Source organism: Lacerta agilis, chromosome 2 (assembly GCF_009819535.1).
Source record: "Lacerta agilis isolate rLacAgi1 chromosome 2, rLacAgi1.pri, whole genome shotgun sequence".
NCBI lineage: Eukaryota > Metazoa > Chordata > Lepidosauria > Squamata > Lacertidae > Lacerta > Lacerta agilis.
Window position 1 is genome coordinate 48,049,494 of NC_046313.1, and position 15,828 is coordinate 48,065,321.

Consider the following 15,828-nt stretch of genomic DNA (forward strand, 5'->3'; position numbering starts at 1 on the left):
TTAGTCATTTACATCCTTTCTGCATAAAATGGCCCAGCACTCAATGTGAGCAGATGATGATGTTGCATAATCCTTTAATTCTACAGGAAAATTGAGCAACATGGGCTTGCTACAAGCACCAAAACCCTAGTGCAGTAACGACAGCTAGCAGGGAGAGTATATTGTCTTTAGAAAATGGATGCTTAATGTTTAGGTGGTGGCTTCTTTAATAAGAAAAGCAAGCAAACAAATACTTTGCATGTCTATTTCAAATATATTCCTGTGGAGAAGAATGCACTAGAGCCCTTCCACTTTTGTTATGCTATCAGTGTCTTTGTTTGGAGCCCCACAGTGTCTTCTAAGTAAAACTGAATGTCTTACTTAGCATTTCATGCATGCTGTTTTGCAGTGCTTCAGAATAATCCAGGCATGGCCCTTGTAACCTGTTAGAGGGCGGGAGGGAAAACATACTAAAAATAAGTGTGGATTCTGTTTTTTGGATATTTGCCCTCAAGATGGCAGCTGTAATTTAAGGCTATGGGATGCTGGCTTATTCCCTGCATGTTCCTTCTGAAGCACCAGGTGGGCTTTACACTTTGCTGCTGCCCCTGGATCACGGAGGACGAATGAGTGAGAGAATCTGGCTCATTTTCTGAGGTGCTGTTGGATAGCTGGCTTTTGATAGCATGGTAGTTTAAAAACAGGCAAAGCTTCTCCCTCTTCTGGAAACCCAACTTCAGTCTTATTGATTCATCCCAAGGCAACTTTAATGAGAACAGGGAGCTGAAGGGGCAGAGGCAGAAGGAGCTGACCTGCCTGGGTTGTTCACCAAGTGTAAAGAGTTGGAAAAGAGGGTTTCTTTCTTTAGGAAGGGGAAGCAGAGGAGTACTGGATGCAGGAATGACTTTAAGGGGAATTGATTTGATGGAATTTGTTTTTTGTAAAGTGTGCATACTGTTGTAACAGTGAATGGAGGGTCAGCAAATATTTGGAGTTTCGGGGGCAGTTCATATCCTTTCTCTGCTCTGTATTAATTGTACCCATTGACATTGCTTGTCTCCATTCTGTTTGCATCTCCATTTCATGCTTTCCAATTGTTACACAATTTTGGTCTGGTTTGTTTTGATCTGTGTTGGCCTGATACCATTGCGAAAAGGTATTAATTGCAGAATTGTTGAATGTGTTTACACCTTAGATGAAGATGTGGGTTTTTTGGGGGTATTTTTTATTTTTATTTTTGCAGGTGGCAAGGGTGGACTTGTGGCACTGCCACTTTCTGGTGACGGCAGTTCCCTCAGTGTCCAGCCAGTGATTCATATTTTATTATTGACAGAGGCAAGCATCTGTTAAGTCACCAGTCTGGGTGATTTCCAGGAAGTGAATGATATTAATGAGGTAATCACTGCTTGCTTCAGTGTACTGTGGATGAAAGAAAGCTACAGTTCTGCAATGAATTAAAGCTTTTGGATTAACCCGTTGAAGGATTTGTTTACCACCCCAGCACTGGAGGAAGGAAAGGAGTTTGACCAGATTTGTATGACAGTCCCAAACAACTTGAGCGATGGCTCTTGTGCAAGGATAGTAAAAATGGTGCCCCCCCCCCAGGATATTGCTGGACCACAACTGGAACATCCCTGACCATTGCCCATAGTGCCTGGGACTGATGGCCATTGGAATCCAGCTTCTTGAGGGCACCAAATTGGCTACCTGTGTTCTTTTTTATCACTTTATTATAAATATCAATACATTACAAAACAATATATACTTAATATTACATTACATATTTTACATACAAAACATACCTGTGTTCTATTGTTCACCGTATTTTTAACACACATATGTGAATATACATTGTAGACAAAGTGGTGCCGTGCTGAAAATTGTGGGGACTTAAAGAACAGTGATGATGTGCTTCTTGTGGACCCCCTACCCTGGGAGGTTGACCTAGTATCTTGCCTAATGAGCTCTAGAAAGCAAGTAGTGATCGCTATTTCATTGATTTGGCTGAAATTGGAAACTTTCTTAATTTGAGGTGTCCCCCCCCAAAAAACAAATTCTTGCCTTTCATGTGATGCATCATGGTTTTATTGATATCTGAAGTTCTGTTGTTGGGAACTTGTGGAGCAATATGACTACATAGGCAGTTGACATTTCAGTAATGATGTGTGTGAACAGAGACCCTGAAAATTTGGCATCTGTCAAACATAGACCCTGCCAAGTATGTGAAGTTATATTGGAGGGCAGGGTCTGAGATGAGAGGAGTCTTGTCTTGGTCAGAGTTCTTTGGATGTGTCTGGCTGTCCCACAAAGGTTCAAAGTGAACTCCTGACAAGCCGTATTCTTATTATCTTTGTTTAGTGTTCTGCTTCTACTCCTCTCAGAACGTGATGTATTGACTGTACTACGAGTTTGCTTGATGATTCACTGTGGTGCCATCTCATAACAGTTTGGAAATAAACTTGCTTAATAATTGAATCAGATCACCAGTCCATCTAGCTAAGTGTTGTCCACGGGCTGACGCAAACTCTCCAGCATTTCTGCCTCTCCCAGTCCTGCTATGCAGAAATACTGGGGACTGAGCCTAGGGACCTTTTGCACACAGAACATGCGCTTTGCCATTGAGCCATGCCCACCCCCCACCCCACCGTCATGTTGAAAACCTGAATCTCCTGGGGTGTATAACTCCTCTGAAAAGTTCTGAAGGATTTGATTCCGTTGACATGAGCATCAGAAGGTGCAGATAAGAATCTTGCAAATTTGAGTTCATCGTTGTGTGAGATCAGGGGTTGAGAAATTTTGGGTAATCTTGGTGGCCAGCCAGAAATGTGTTGTCTCCAGGACATGCACTCAACGCAGTGGGTGGGGTCTCAAACCTTGTGTCATACCCATTAGACACTTGCCTCTTAAAGTCAAGAGACAAGCTGAAGCACTGCTGAAACAGTCAGAAGTAGAGGCATGCCCACTTTGCTGTGTCTCTGCCCCCTCTTGAGCAGCCTGAACCCCACAGCTGCCACTCAGCAGGCAAGACAAATAGTTATCTGCCTTCTTTCTTCACCTTGGAGCTGAAGAGGACAGGTGAAGGTTTGTTTTGATGCTCTTCTGGCACCCATCAAGTGCAGAGCTTAAACAAATAGCAGGCTTCTGGTCATCTTTAAAGCAGTGGTAGGTGAACCATCCCTCTCACTCTCTAGTGCTACTGTGATGAAGAAGCCTTGGGCTAGTCTTACTCTCTAGAGGCCAGCAAACTAGTCATTATGGCTACTCAAGGGAGCATGTTTGTTGAACCCTTTGTGAAATCAAAGAAAAGTAACCCACATTACCGACATCATGGGGGAGCTTGTTATCAACTCCAAAACTTTACCAAAACAGCAACATTATTCTGCCCTCTTGTGGAATCTCTTCCCTCCCCAATCTCATGCTTGGCTTTCTTCCCTGGCTTCTCATTGTCAAATAATGATAGTCAAAGTTAAATAATATTGCGTGTACTTTCCCTCATCTCTCTCTCTCTCTCTCTCTCTCTCTCTCTCTCTCTCTCTTTAAAAAATGTGGGTTTTGGTTTTTTTGCATTTGTTAGTTGTTCCTTTTGCTGTTCTTTTAATTTTCTCTCTCCCCTTTTTTTAAAGATGCAAATGTTGGACAAATTCCCAATGGAAGGAGGACAGAAGGACCCTAAGCAAAGAATCATACCCTTTCTGCCAGGTTTGTAAGGTGAACAATACAGCTCTATCCATTGGGATGTTGCCTCTTCTTTGCTGCTCCTTCACCCATTTGTATAACAGGACACCTCAAGATATTAACAATATAGTTTAAACATACAGTGGTACCTCAGGTTACATACGCTTCAGGTTACGTACTTCGCTAACCCAGAAATAACACTTCAGGTTAAGAACTTTACTTCAGGAAAAGAACAGAAATCGTGCTCTGGCGGCACAGCGGCAGCGGGAGGTCCCATTAGCTAAAGTGGTGCTTCAGGTTAAGAACAGTTTCAGGTTAAGAACGGACCTCCGGAACGAATTAAGTACGTAACCAGAGGTACCACTGTATACTTATGTGTTCAGTACCCACAGTTGTTCAGGGAAGTTTTTAATGGTTGTTGTTTTATTGTGTTTTTAATATTTGGTTGGAAGCTGCCCAGAGTGGCTGGGGCAATCCACTCAGATGGGTGGATGAGGTTAATGACGTTGATGATGATGATCATTATCATCATCGCCATAATCATCTTAAAGGAATAGTGGCACACATGTGGGCTTTTCTTTAATACCTTGTTCCACTGCTTTTTGGAATCTGAACACTAATGTGGTCTCTGAAAATGCCTGGAGAAGTAAGGAGGGGAGCCCTAGGGCTGACATGCCAAATGCTATAGCCAATTGCTGGCAAAGGAACTGAGGATATGTTAGAATAGCTGATTGCTGCAGTTTTAAAATCACCCGAGGTGTTTACTGTTGGGAGGATAGCCTTTCCTTTTGGACCTCTCCTGCAATTGATTTGTTTCATTTTGTGTGTAGGTTATATGCAGTGGTTTTTGTATCAGGACTTTGCTGAGGATTCAGATATTTTATCAGTACAGTCGTACCTCATGTTGCGTTCGCTGCAGGTTGCGAACAGCACGGGTTACGAACGTGCCGAACCCGGAAGTAATGGAACGGGTTACTTCCGGGTTAAGCGGGTCGCGCATGCGCAGACGTGTCAAATGACGTCACACACATGCGCAGACACGCTGAATCGCCACCTGCGCGTGCGCAGAAGCGGCACTGCGGGTTGCAGACTGCTCAGGATGCGAACAGGGCTCCGGAACGGATCCTGTTCGCATCTAGAGGTACCACTGTATGTCACTTCTGTTGTGGATCTGTTTCTTTCCCCTCAACCCAAATTGCAGTTTGCTGTTGCTTACCCCTCCTGCCCCTGCCAATTTAGCCAACTGTTCTAATTTCAGCCTGGAATGTAATTGTGAGTGTGTGAAGGACATATTTGCCTAGTGCCTGCTACTGGCTCAACTTTTGAGAGATACACACTCCTCATGTCCATACCATTTTTATTTTTAAAAACAGCAATAGCTCCTCCGTGCTACTCCTTTATCTAAAGGCTTCCCACTGTATTTCATTCACTTTGACTAGCTTTTAAAAATATGTATGCTGGGGGGGGGGGGAAACTAGTTCTGGCTTTTCCCCTTTGGAGATTAACAGCTCTTTTCCAGTGCAGCACTTGTGCCTTAAAAGGTAAAGGTAAAGCTACCCCTGACCGTTAGGTCCAGTCACGGATGACTCTGGGGTTGCGGCGCTCATCTTGCTCTATAGGCTGAGGGAGCTGGCGTTTGTCCGCAGACAGCTTCCGGGTCATGTGGCCAGCATGACTAAACCGCTTCTGGCGAACCAGAGCAGCGCATGGAAACGCCGTTTACCTTCCTGCCGGAGCGGTACCTATTTATCTACTTGCACTTTGACGTGCTTTCGAACTGATAGGTGGGCAGGAGCTGGGACCGAGCAACGGGAGCCCACCCCGTCGTGGGGATTTGAACCACCAACCTTCTGATTGGCAAGCCCTGTGGCTTAGACCACAGCGCTACCTGCGTCCCTTACAGATCTTTAAAAGTCTCTCAGTTGAGACTTGGAGATTCACTGTTATGGTGGCTTTGATTCTTTCTTGAGGCACCAGTTCAGAAGGTGGTGCTGTGGGACTTCCATTTCATGGCCTTTAGAATGCTGCAGAGGCACCATCTTATTCCCCATATGCTTTTTAACATCTGTGTGTAACCACTAGAATGTCATCCAAGGCTTGTGCATGGGCAGCAGGAGCATAAATCTGAAGCAGCTAGTACACGAATCACACAGCCATGTGTTTAACCTACATTATAAAAAGTCATCCCAAAGTCAGGCATGGCTGCACCAAGTAGCAAAGCTGCCACCTCATTTTCCCCCACTCCTGAAAGATGCAGAAGAGTAACACACTTTATTTTTTACCCAGAAAAAGTGCACATTTTAGCAGGCTGGTGGGTGCTGTTCTGCCCCTGTCATGCAAAATGGAGCCTTCCCGTTAATGCAGAGAGGGGGATGTGTGTGTGTTTAAGTGACTGCTGATAGGCTCAGCGAAGGGAGGCTATTTTGGTGTAAACCCCTCTTTGCTTCACAGCCTTTTTCTGATGCACATCTTAAGCCTTGTTCTCACAGATAGTAAAAGATTTTAAATGTTGCATGTTTCATTGCTTTTAATGTTGCATTGCTGAAATTGTGAAGTTGCCTTGAAATTATGTATTGGGAGCATTATAAAAAAATTAAGTAAGCCTATGGCTGGGCTGTACAACTTCAGACTACTACGCCGAGGGACTGAAAGGATCATATATATGTGTGTGTGTGTGTGTGTGTGTGTGTGTGTAGTAAATCTCTCTGTGCATCAAATGTTGGGAGATGGTGGTTTTGGTTTCGTTCTGTGAACCGCCCTGAGAGCTCCAGGTATAGGGTGGTATATAAACTCTAATCATCATCATCATCATCATCATCATCCAGGGAGTTGGGCTGCAATGCTGTTGGTTTGCAGATGTTATGCTACTCTTTCCACCTGCTCATCCCAAGGGAAGCTGTGGAAATCCTGAAGAGATAGGTGTCTGAAGGCAGAAGCTAAATCCAGATTCGGAAGAAGTTCTGTGGGTTAGGAAGCAGGCTGTTCTGGATGGAGGTATGCAATAATTTAGACAGGGCTTCACACTCTTGAAAGTTCTTGACCCAGACCATATATGAAAGCAAAGGTGCTACTGGTGGCTAGCCTTTTGCTAGCTGGAGTTTTGCATCTGGCCGACTAGATCTTGGAAAAAGCAGATCTTGCCTGAGTTGCACAGGCTTCAGTTAGCCATACTAGACTGCTTCACACAGGGCTGTCTTCAAAGATTCTTCAGAAAATTCAACTGGTACAGAATGCATCTGCTTATGCTGATGCAATATTAGTAACAATAGCCTATTCATTAGTAACAATAGCCAGCCCCATCATTCAGCCCGGACACTGAGATCCAGCGCCGAGGGCCTTCTGTCGGTTCCCTCACTGCGAGAAGCAAAACTACAGGAAACCAGGCAGAGGGCCTTCTCGGTAGTGGCGCCCGCCCTGTGGAACGCCCTCCCATCAGATGTCAAGGGAATAAACAACTACCTGACATTCAGAAAATTCCTGAAGGCAGCCCTGTTTAGGGAAGTTTTAAAACTGTGATATTTTAAATGTATTTTAATGTTTGGTGGAAGCCGCCCAGAGAGGCTGGGGAGACCCAGCCAGATGGGCGGGGTACAAATAATAAATTATAATTATAATTATAATTATATAATTATATTCATTTCTGGACTCGGCTTAAAACACTGACCATTTGAAATCCTAAATGTTTCGCACGTTCCGTCAGTGCCAGAGGACGTGCTCCCAGGTTCACTGTCATGGTGAGGGTCTTCGGGGTAGTGGCCCCACATATTTGGAGCTTTCCCCTGGAAATGGTATGCATAGCTCTGGTTTTTTAAATGGATGTTTTAGTTCACCTGTTACTGAGATGTTGCATGCTGAGTTTTTTAAATTGCTGTTCTGAGTTTGACACTGGAGTATTCTTATGTGTTTAAATTTCATTATGCTTACAGTCACTTTTGTAAGTTGCCTTTGGAAGACTTTGCTCTGAAAAGCAGTGTAAAAATTCCTTAAATACATACATAAGTTATAGTTTTCTGCATTCCCAATTATAGTTTCCTAACTCCTTTCTTGCAACACCCATATCCTCCAATTTCCCTTACCTGTCCTCTTCCTTGATGACACTGGAGATGATTTAGGAGAAGGTCAGCAAAGGAAATTTTGCTACATCTGGTACTGAAAACACAGAAGCTTTTAAAGAGATGGTCACAGTGAGGGGGTCTAGGTTTAGGAGAGAACAAGTGAATGGGAACCCCAAAATTGCCACTTCCTGATTCCATTATAGCACCACAAACTTCAACCATTTTTCTGCTGCTTAAGGTGGAGGGAGTCATTTTGGGCTTACATGTCTGGTAAAGCCCTTTAAAAGATTCGATTTTGCACCTGAGTGCCTTTTGTATACGTGGGTGTAATTGCAATTTAGCAACCACCATGGCTACTTCCAGGAGGTGCATTCTGGTTCCAGCTGTTCCATAAATTGTGGTATCAGCAAAACAAGCCTAACTCTGGCTTGGATGCAAAGAAAAAAAGATTTGCTGTGCAATTTTTCATGCCAGCAGAGTGGGATTGGGGGTGGGGTGGGGAGCAGGGAGCATAGCATCAGGCCCAACTGGCAGCATCCGAGACTTGGAAAAACAGGAATTACATTCCGGCTTAATTCTGTTTCTGAAGCATTGCAACCTATTTTTGGAAAGCAAAAGAAGGCTCACTTCCAGAAAGGTTGCCCTGACTGGTGTGTTTTGCCTGCTAAATGCCTTCCCGTTTCTTTCTTTTTATGAAATATTTTTACACTGGAAAGCAGGGATGATGGCAAAGTTGTCTGAAGCTGAACTCAGAGGAGCTTTTAAAAGTCTGTTCCAAGGGGAATGGAAGCTGTACAAGACCCTGAATCATTCTCTAGCTTGGATTTTAATCCGAGCTGGATAAGTTTTACCAGCTTCCCGGGCTCACAAATGCTTTGCGCCACTGGGATGGAGATCTTTCCTGGCCAGGCACAGCCTTTGTCAGCCAGGGGCCATGGGGCCTTTGGCATGGGAAGGTCAAGCTCCCTGATCTGTGCCTACCAAATCAGTAAACCCAACTCAGGCTTGCAGACTCTGCACAGCTCTCCGAGATTGTCCTGGGTGCTCTGGCAGGAGCAAACCCTGAGGTGGAGCAAAATCCCAGCCACTGTCAATGGCCATGTCCCTGCAGCATTCTAAAGCTCTCCTTATGCAAGCCATTGGAGCAACCCCACTGTGTTTCCAAGACCAAATGGATTGGAAATTCAAGAGAGGAGGGAGAAACAGAACAGCTTATGTACAGCAGAAATGTTTGTGTTGGATGCCCTTCCAACTCTCCCCAAAGAAGAAGCTTGGGAGCGGGGTGGGCGACATCTGGCCCAGAGGAGTAGCATATTAAGCATGTAGCCCAATGGTTAATATTACGGAGAAATTAGTCCTATCTGTGTTCTACCTTTTTTAAAATGGTCACACACACATGCCCACACCCATATAATTTGCTTTTTCTGCATCCCACTCACAATAGCATACTAGCGCTTGAATTTCATTACCAGTGTGGGTATTTGGCTCCTGCTTTCTGTTTCAAATATGCTGCTTTCTGGGAAGCCCTGATTGGTAACATTATACATTGTGGTTTCTGTCGCCTGAAAAAAAAATGTTTCCAGTGATCCTCCCCATCCAGCTGCCTCCAGCATTCTTCACAAAACTATAACATTCAGACTTGAGGCCTTTGATAGGAACCAAGGAAGCATTTTTGATTCAGCACGCAAAATATTTTTCTGTGGGGAACAAATGCCATTGGTTATAGTTTTGTTTCTTATAGCAACACCCAATCAGTTCTCTCCCTCTTTTTTCTTAAGTGAAGATTTAGTTTTTTTGTGTGGGATTACCTCTGAAACCATTAGGAAAGACTTTGGTATTCAGGTTTGAAAAAGTTCTCTAAATGCTACCAGAAAACTGTTTCTGTAATGGAAATCATTCCCTGTTCCTTTCCTCACTGCTCATGTTATAGATGTGCATTTTTTAAAAGACTCAGCAACCATTATGAGAACGAGGACACTACGGTTATTTAGCCAGCAACGCATAGCAGGGGCCTGTGCCTTAAACATTGATATAAACAGGGGCTTCTCTTGTGTGGTGTTTCACCATTTCTATAAGAATGGAGTTTATCAGAGAGTGGGCTTGACCTTGTTCAGATGTGCGCTACAAAATCTTCTTGAAGTTGCAAGAATACAGTGGTACCTTGGTTTAAGAACATTCCTGTTACGAACGATTTGGTTTACAAACTGCAAAACCGGAAGTAGTGTCTTGGTTTGTGAACTTTACCTCAATCTAAGAACGGAATCCGAATGGTGGAAGGCCACCGGTGGTGGGAGGCCTCATTAAGGAAACTGCGCCTCGGTTTAAGAACGGTTTCGGATTTAGAACAGACTAAGTTTGTAAACCGAGGTACCACTGTATAGAGCTTTCCTCTAGCTACTTGCAGAGGTGGCTCTGTAGTATGTAGATCCAAGGCAGCCTCCTTTGATTGGAGGAAAGTTGGAAATACTTGGTATGAAAGATTGTATCTTGCGCAGTTGGCATTCAACAAGATTTAGTTCTTTAGGAATATTGGAAAGTTGTCTCTGTGAATCATGAAAAGTGTTCATGTGCGTAGCAGCTCAGACTGGCAGAGTCCTGATGTGTTGGTTCAAGTTGAGGGTTATGTTTTCTAATGCCACAGGTGTTTGTTTTTAATACCCAGATGGCTCTGGCATTGTTTGGAAATGCAGAAGGTAGTATTTCAAGCCTTTGACCAATCTAATGCCATTTCTTGCTCGGAGCTCTTAGATGCTCAGAATGCAAACTGCAATCTACTTGAAAAATCCATGGAAACATGAATCAAGGTAAAATACCCTGAAGTTTTTGCATCATTATTCTCACTCCATTTACACTGTGCTTTAGGGCTAAGCAAAGTTCAAATAAATAGTAGACAAGCCTTTTGAAATGATGGTGAGATGATTTAGTATCATTTGACATTTCCAGCAGACCTGGAGGTCAGAAAATAAGCTAACATCCATCCTAACAGTACCAGGAAACTTCACAGACCAATAACTTATGATGATGTGATAGGATATTGATCATGTAAGGCAGGGGTGGGAACCTTTATCAGATTTGACCTCATCAATCTCATGATACTTTCATGACATCACATGATTGACAGGTAGGTTGTCTCATGCATTTGTCAAAATCCCTTGTGTGGTGTTCTGCAAAGCTCTGTTCAGGGGTTTGAAAAAGGCTTATTTCTCTCTCTCTGGAAGGCACATGCAGCCAGACTTTCTAAGGTGCCCTGATTTCAGAGGTTTAAAGGAGCAGTGTGAAAGTGGTTCCTAAAGGGCTTTGCAAGGTGCCCACACAGGAAGGACAAATTATAACAAGCTGTAGGTTTATTTATTTTTAATAGCGTCTGTCCTGATTCAGATGCTCAATTTCTGGCTTTCTGAACCTTAGTTCAGTAGCTGGGGATGAGTGATGAGACCATGTACTCCCTCCTTGCCTTTCCCTGTGATTCTTCCCATTCTTGGTACTTACATCCTGGTTTAATTAAACAACAGTTGTAATTTAACATTTGTTTCCTAACCAGGACCTCAAACCTACTTCAGCCTAAAATGGTCATAGGAATGTATAGTTTATTTTTACGTCATGAACTTGCAAAATACATAACTCTGCTCACAAGCTGTGGTAGAATAAGAGGCTATGCCCTCTTCTGAATGTCCAAGCAACTGTGCAGAATGCTCTACAGATGAAAGGTGGGTTGGTGGGGAAATTGAAAGACTGAGACCCCAAGAAAGAAAAAGAGCTGAAACAACAAATGAGCTCCTCTAGATTAGCTATGTTGTAGTGTCTGCCAAATCTTTCAGGAAGCAGCTTTTATAAGCAGAACTAAGTTTTCCAAACTCCCTATATCCATGGTGATCTAGAGGCTGTTCCCACCAGTGTTTCCTTGAAGGGGCTGGATAGAACTGTATGGAAACAAAACTTTGCCCAAAGCCAAAGTTTTTAACTTTGGCTGTGAAATTACTTTTGTGGAAGCTTAAGCTGAAGACCATGGCAGACTTCCAAAGAAGAAGATTTAACAGGATAAAAATGTTGAAGTTAGATTGTTATCTGCTTTCTGCCTCCCTCCCATGCTGCGCTGCTTGAGATCCTGTTAGCCTTTTTTCCGTCAGATTTCTTGAACACTCGCTGTAGAATTGTGGCAACTTGGGGGGCGGGGGGGTATGTACTTGCGTTCTTACTTTGCTCAGGCAAAGCTTCAAGTAGAATTCAGATGCACCTCCCCTAAGACCAGTGAAAAGTTGAATCTGAACCATGAGGCACTTAACCCTCATATTAAGGTTGTTTTTGGGTCATTCCATGCCAAATCACCTGGTTTTATTACTCGGCCATGCTCTCACGACTCAGATTTTCTGCAAAAATAAAAAAATTAGGTGTAGATACCTAGGAGATAACCTCAGATTAATTTTTTAAGGTTTTTTTGGTCCAAAATTGGGCACAGGAAATTTTTTATTTTTAAATTTTTGTGCGATTTAGGCTAATGCAATTTCTGCGTCAGTTTAGGGGGGAAAAAACCTCCTGTTTCGCTTATTTTTCAACCAATTGTGCTAAAGCTAATTTTGGTCTCTTTCAAAATAAGGTATAAAAATGGTATTAAGTGCCACAGAAAAGTGAATTTTAGTCACTTTGTACCTTGGGGCTTGCCATATTGGCTACCGAATCAACTTAGCTAATTGAAATGATTGCCTTTTGGGAAGCTGCTAACTTGCAGTTTCTTAAGGTGCCAAACTTGAAATCTTTTAATAGTTCACTTTGTAAGGAGCGGGCTTTTAAAACAGCTATACATTATTTTGTGATTGAGAGAGAGGTTTAAAAAAAGCAAACAAACAGACCTTCTTTATCCCTGCGCTTTGAATGCTCAGATAAGAAGCCTCTTGAGCATTTTGGTACATGGAACCGTCCAAGGAAGGGAATATAAATGGCTAAATGATTAAAGGAGTTGTGATTGCAATCTGGCTTGTCTGTCTCCAGAAACTGAAGTTGTTTGTTCTGATGTAGAAGTTCTTCACATATGGCATATGATGCAATTTGTGGTAGATTTACAAACCTCACCATTGCTGTGCTCTCCTTCACTCATATTTCAAAGCTTGGATGCTTAGTCCAGTTCTTTTCAACTGACCAGGATTGCTGCCTTGGAAATCCTCTGTTGTGGGAATGCAAGTGCTTATAATCCATTTTCAGAACAGCACAAACCTAAATACCATAGCAACATTTCCACACATTGGCATTGCCCACTTCAGTAATAAAGACACATTTTATACCTGAAGCTATTAGACTTGCAGATGTCTAATGTAAAATTGAGAACAAGTCAAATCTCATTAGGAATAAGGAAACATATTTGTATGAGTGTCTTTTAAAGGACTTGGCTTTGAACTCTTTACTAAACACAATGTTGATGTTTCTGTTTCATGGTTTTCTTTCTTGCAGAGTTGTGCTGAAAGTAAATGGCTAAGCTGTGCAGAAATACATTCTTTAAAAAAAAAAAAGTATGGGGTCAGTTCATGTTATAAAAATGTGGCCTGAATAATTGGAGGGTGCCTGCCTCTTTCAAGATTGCTCCTTTAATATTTATGTCTCTTGGAAGGTTCTGTGTGTGGGACATTAATGGTTGCCTTTGCAAAGGAAACCGCTGCAAAGGGGAGAAGGCTACTGTGGTGATTTTTTTTAAAGTAACTGCCCTGAGACTTCAGAATAGGGCAGGGCATTGTATATAAATAAAATGTCAGCTCCTTGGAGTGGAGGGAGAAGGAGCAGTAGCATTTCTACATCTTAAGATGCTGGCAGAGTTCCTGTATCTGTCACTTCCCCTGGCAGTCAAGGAGAGGAGAAATTTGGTACATATTTATGACTAGCTGGCTTCTTACTAACTCTGCTATGTGGCTTTATTTAATTTTTCAGGTTAAAACACGCAACTGCCCTCCATATACATAAATTGATTAGAATGCTTTTAAATATTTCTAGGAAATTAGTAATATTCAAATTTGCAAGGCTATATTAAAGGCTTGCTTGTAACTAAACTGTAAACAAATCCTGAGGTTATTGGAAAACCTTGTTTGTTTGACTTGTATGCCACTTAATACAACAAAATCTCTAAACTGTTTGCATAAAGTATGGTATCAGGAGCAATAAATAAATACATAATATCAAAATGCATTAGTAACCCGGTAAAATATTTTGTGAAAAATTACTACAGAAATGTTCCAGCCATGTGATCAGAAAATGAAGACACAGAAAACCTGAATAAATTAGCATGTTTTTTTATAGGCATTTAAAGCCCACCACAGTGGAAGCTTCGCAAATAGTGTTCCAGATTCTGAAAGAACCTGCTTTTGTTCTATCACACTCTATATTGGTCTGGCCATCAGAGCCTTATATAAAGGGTGTGCAGTTTGTCTGGGTCTGTGCAAGGGAAGGTGGTCCTGAATTGTTTTGGCTTTAAAAGTCAGTATCAAAACCTTGAAAATGACTTGGTAGCTAACTGGCAGCTGATGCTTTTCTCTTTTTTTAACGCAAATGACAAATGTGTACAGTAAGTTGCCTCACACAGCACTCTAGTGCTGAATTTTGCACAGGCTGCAACCTCTGGAGCAGGTGCAAGGATCATCCCACATACAGTGGTACCTCGGGTTAAGTACTTAATTCGTTCTGGAGGTCCGTTCTTAACCTGAAACTGTTCTTAACCTGAAGCACCACTTTAGCTAATGGGGCCTCCCACTGCCGCTGCACCGCCAGAGCACAATTTCTGTTCTTATCCTGAAGCAAAGTTCTTAACCTGAAGCGTTATTTCTGGGTTAGCGGCGTATGTAACCTGAAGCGTATGTAACCCGAGGTACCACTGTATAATGCATTGCCGTAGCCTAATTGTGAGGTTGCCAATGTGTAGGCCAAAAAAGCAAACTATTCCTATACAGGAGGGGTGCACAACCTGCGGCCCACCAGATGTTGTTGGACCACACTTCCCATCATCTCCAATCACTGGCTATGCTGGCTGGGGCTGATGGAAGTTGTAGTCCAGAAACATCTGGAGGGCCGCAGGTTGTGCACCTGGTACTATACGGGAAAGGGAATATTTGTTGTGCCAGCCAAAGTTGGTAGGCGGTTTGAGCCGCAGATATCATCACCTAGGCCTCTTAATGACAGATGGTTCCGGGAGCACACCCAAAGTGCATGCCTCTTTCTCCAGAGAGAGTGGAACTCAATCCAGAACAGATAAATAGCCTAGGTCCTGTACCTGGGGACCACTCAACCACAAGCTCTTTGTATTGTCAGGATCCGTTCTCATTAATTAGCCCCACATACAGTAATAAAAATGTGGCACTAATGTTGTTTAAACTGTATCAGACCAGATTAATTGGTACAGGAAGCATAGCGGTGTGTTTTTCACCAGCTGAAAATGTGGGAGCTGTGTTCTGCTTTCTGTGAGTCCTCATAGAGCACTTGTGCTTTTCCTACTCTATTGTCTGCTGCCTTAAAAAAAACAACCCCACAAAAGTTTTAAAAAATGCAATATCTCTGGATCAAATAGAAAAGCCGTAATGTTCATGGATGTGTTGGAGAAATGAACATGCATTACTGTGATTGCTTGTGCAAATGGCTAGAGAGATTAACTGGCCATTTACTCTGATTGCTTGCATGTTTTATGTGCACATCAATAAGAAAATGTGAGTTATAAATTTTCTTTCAACTCTGGTGACTGAGTGAATCTTGGAGAGACGCCAACCCAATTGCTGTCTGAGTTCTAAATATAGAAAGAAGCACTGCTGACCCTAGTTACTGGAATATCCAGTTTCTACCAACTGGAAAAATATAATGAAAACTCCATGATGATTTTAGTTGATGTAGTGGCACATTACATTTTATAATTTGTGGCCACAGAGAATTTGGACCAAAATTCTTGTCAATAAAACAAGGGCCCCACCCCCAAGATAATGAAAGAAAGGAGCCAACATCTTAAACTTTTCCATGAAGGACTTCTTCACAATCTTGCTTGACTTGCTGACAGATTGATTCAAATTTCCATGTTCCTTGCTTCAGAACTGTAGCTGCAATGGTGGGAAACTTCATATGGGCTGTTGAACTTGGAAGAAAAAGTTGTGAATGCCTT

At 42.6% G+C, this 15,828-nt stretch overlaps 1 protein-coding gene across 2 annotated transcripts in view; it reads left to right on the forward strand.

Moving 5' to 3' along the window:
* SH3PXD2B (SH3 and PX domains 2B) overlaps nt 1-15,828 on the forward strand; it is a 107,506-nt gene that overhangs the window by 43,630 nt on the left and 48,048 nt on the right. For both annotated transcript variants that reach the window (XM_033139944.1, XM_033139945.1), the window contains exon 3: nt 3,603-3,678. In XM_033139944.1, coding sequence (XP_032995835.1) covers nt 3,603-3,678 — 76 coding nt within the window. The remainder of the gene's footprint in view (nt 1-3,602; nt 3,679-15,828) is intronic.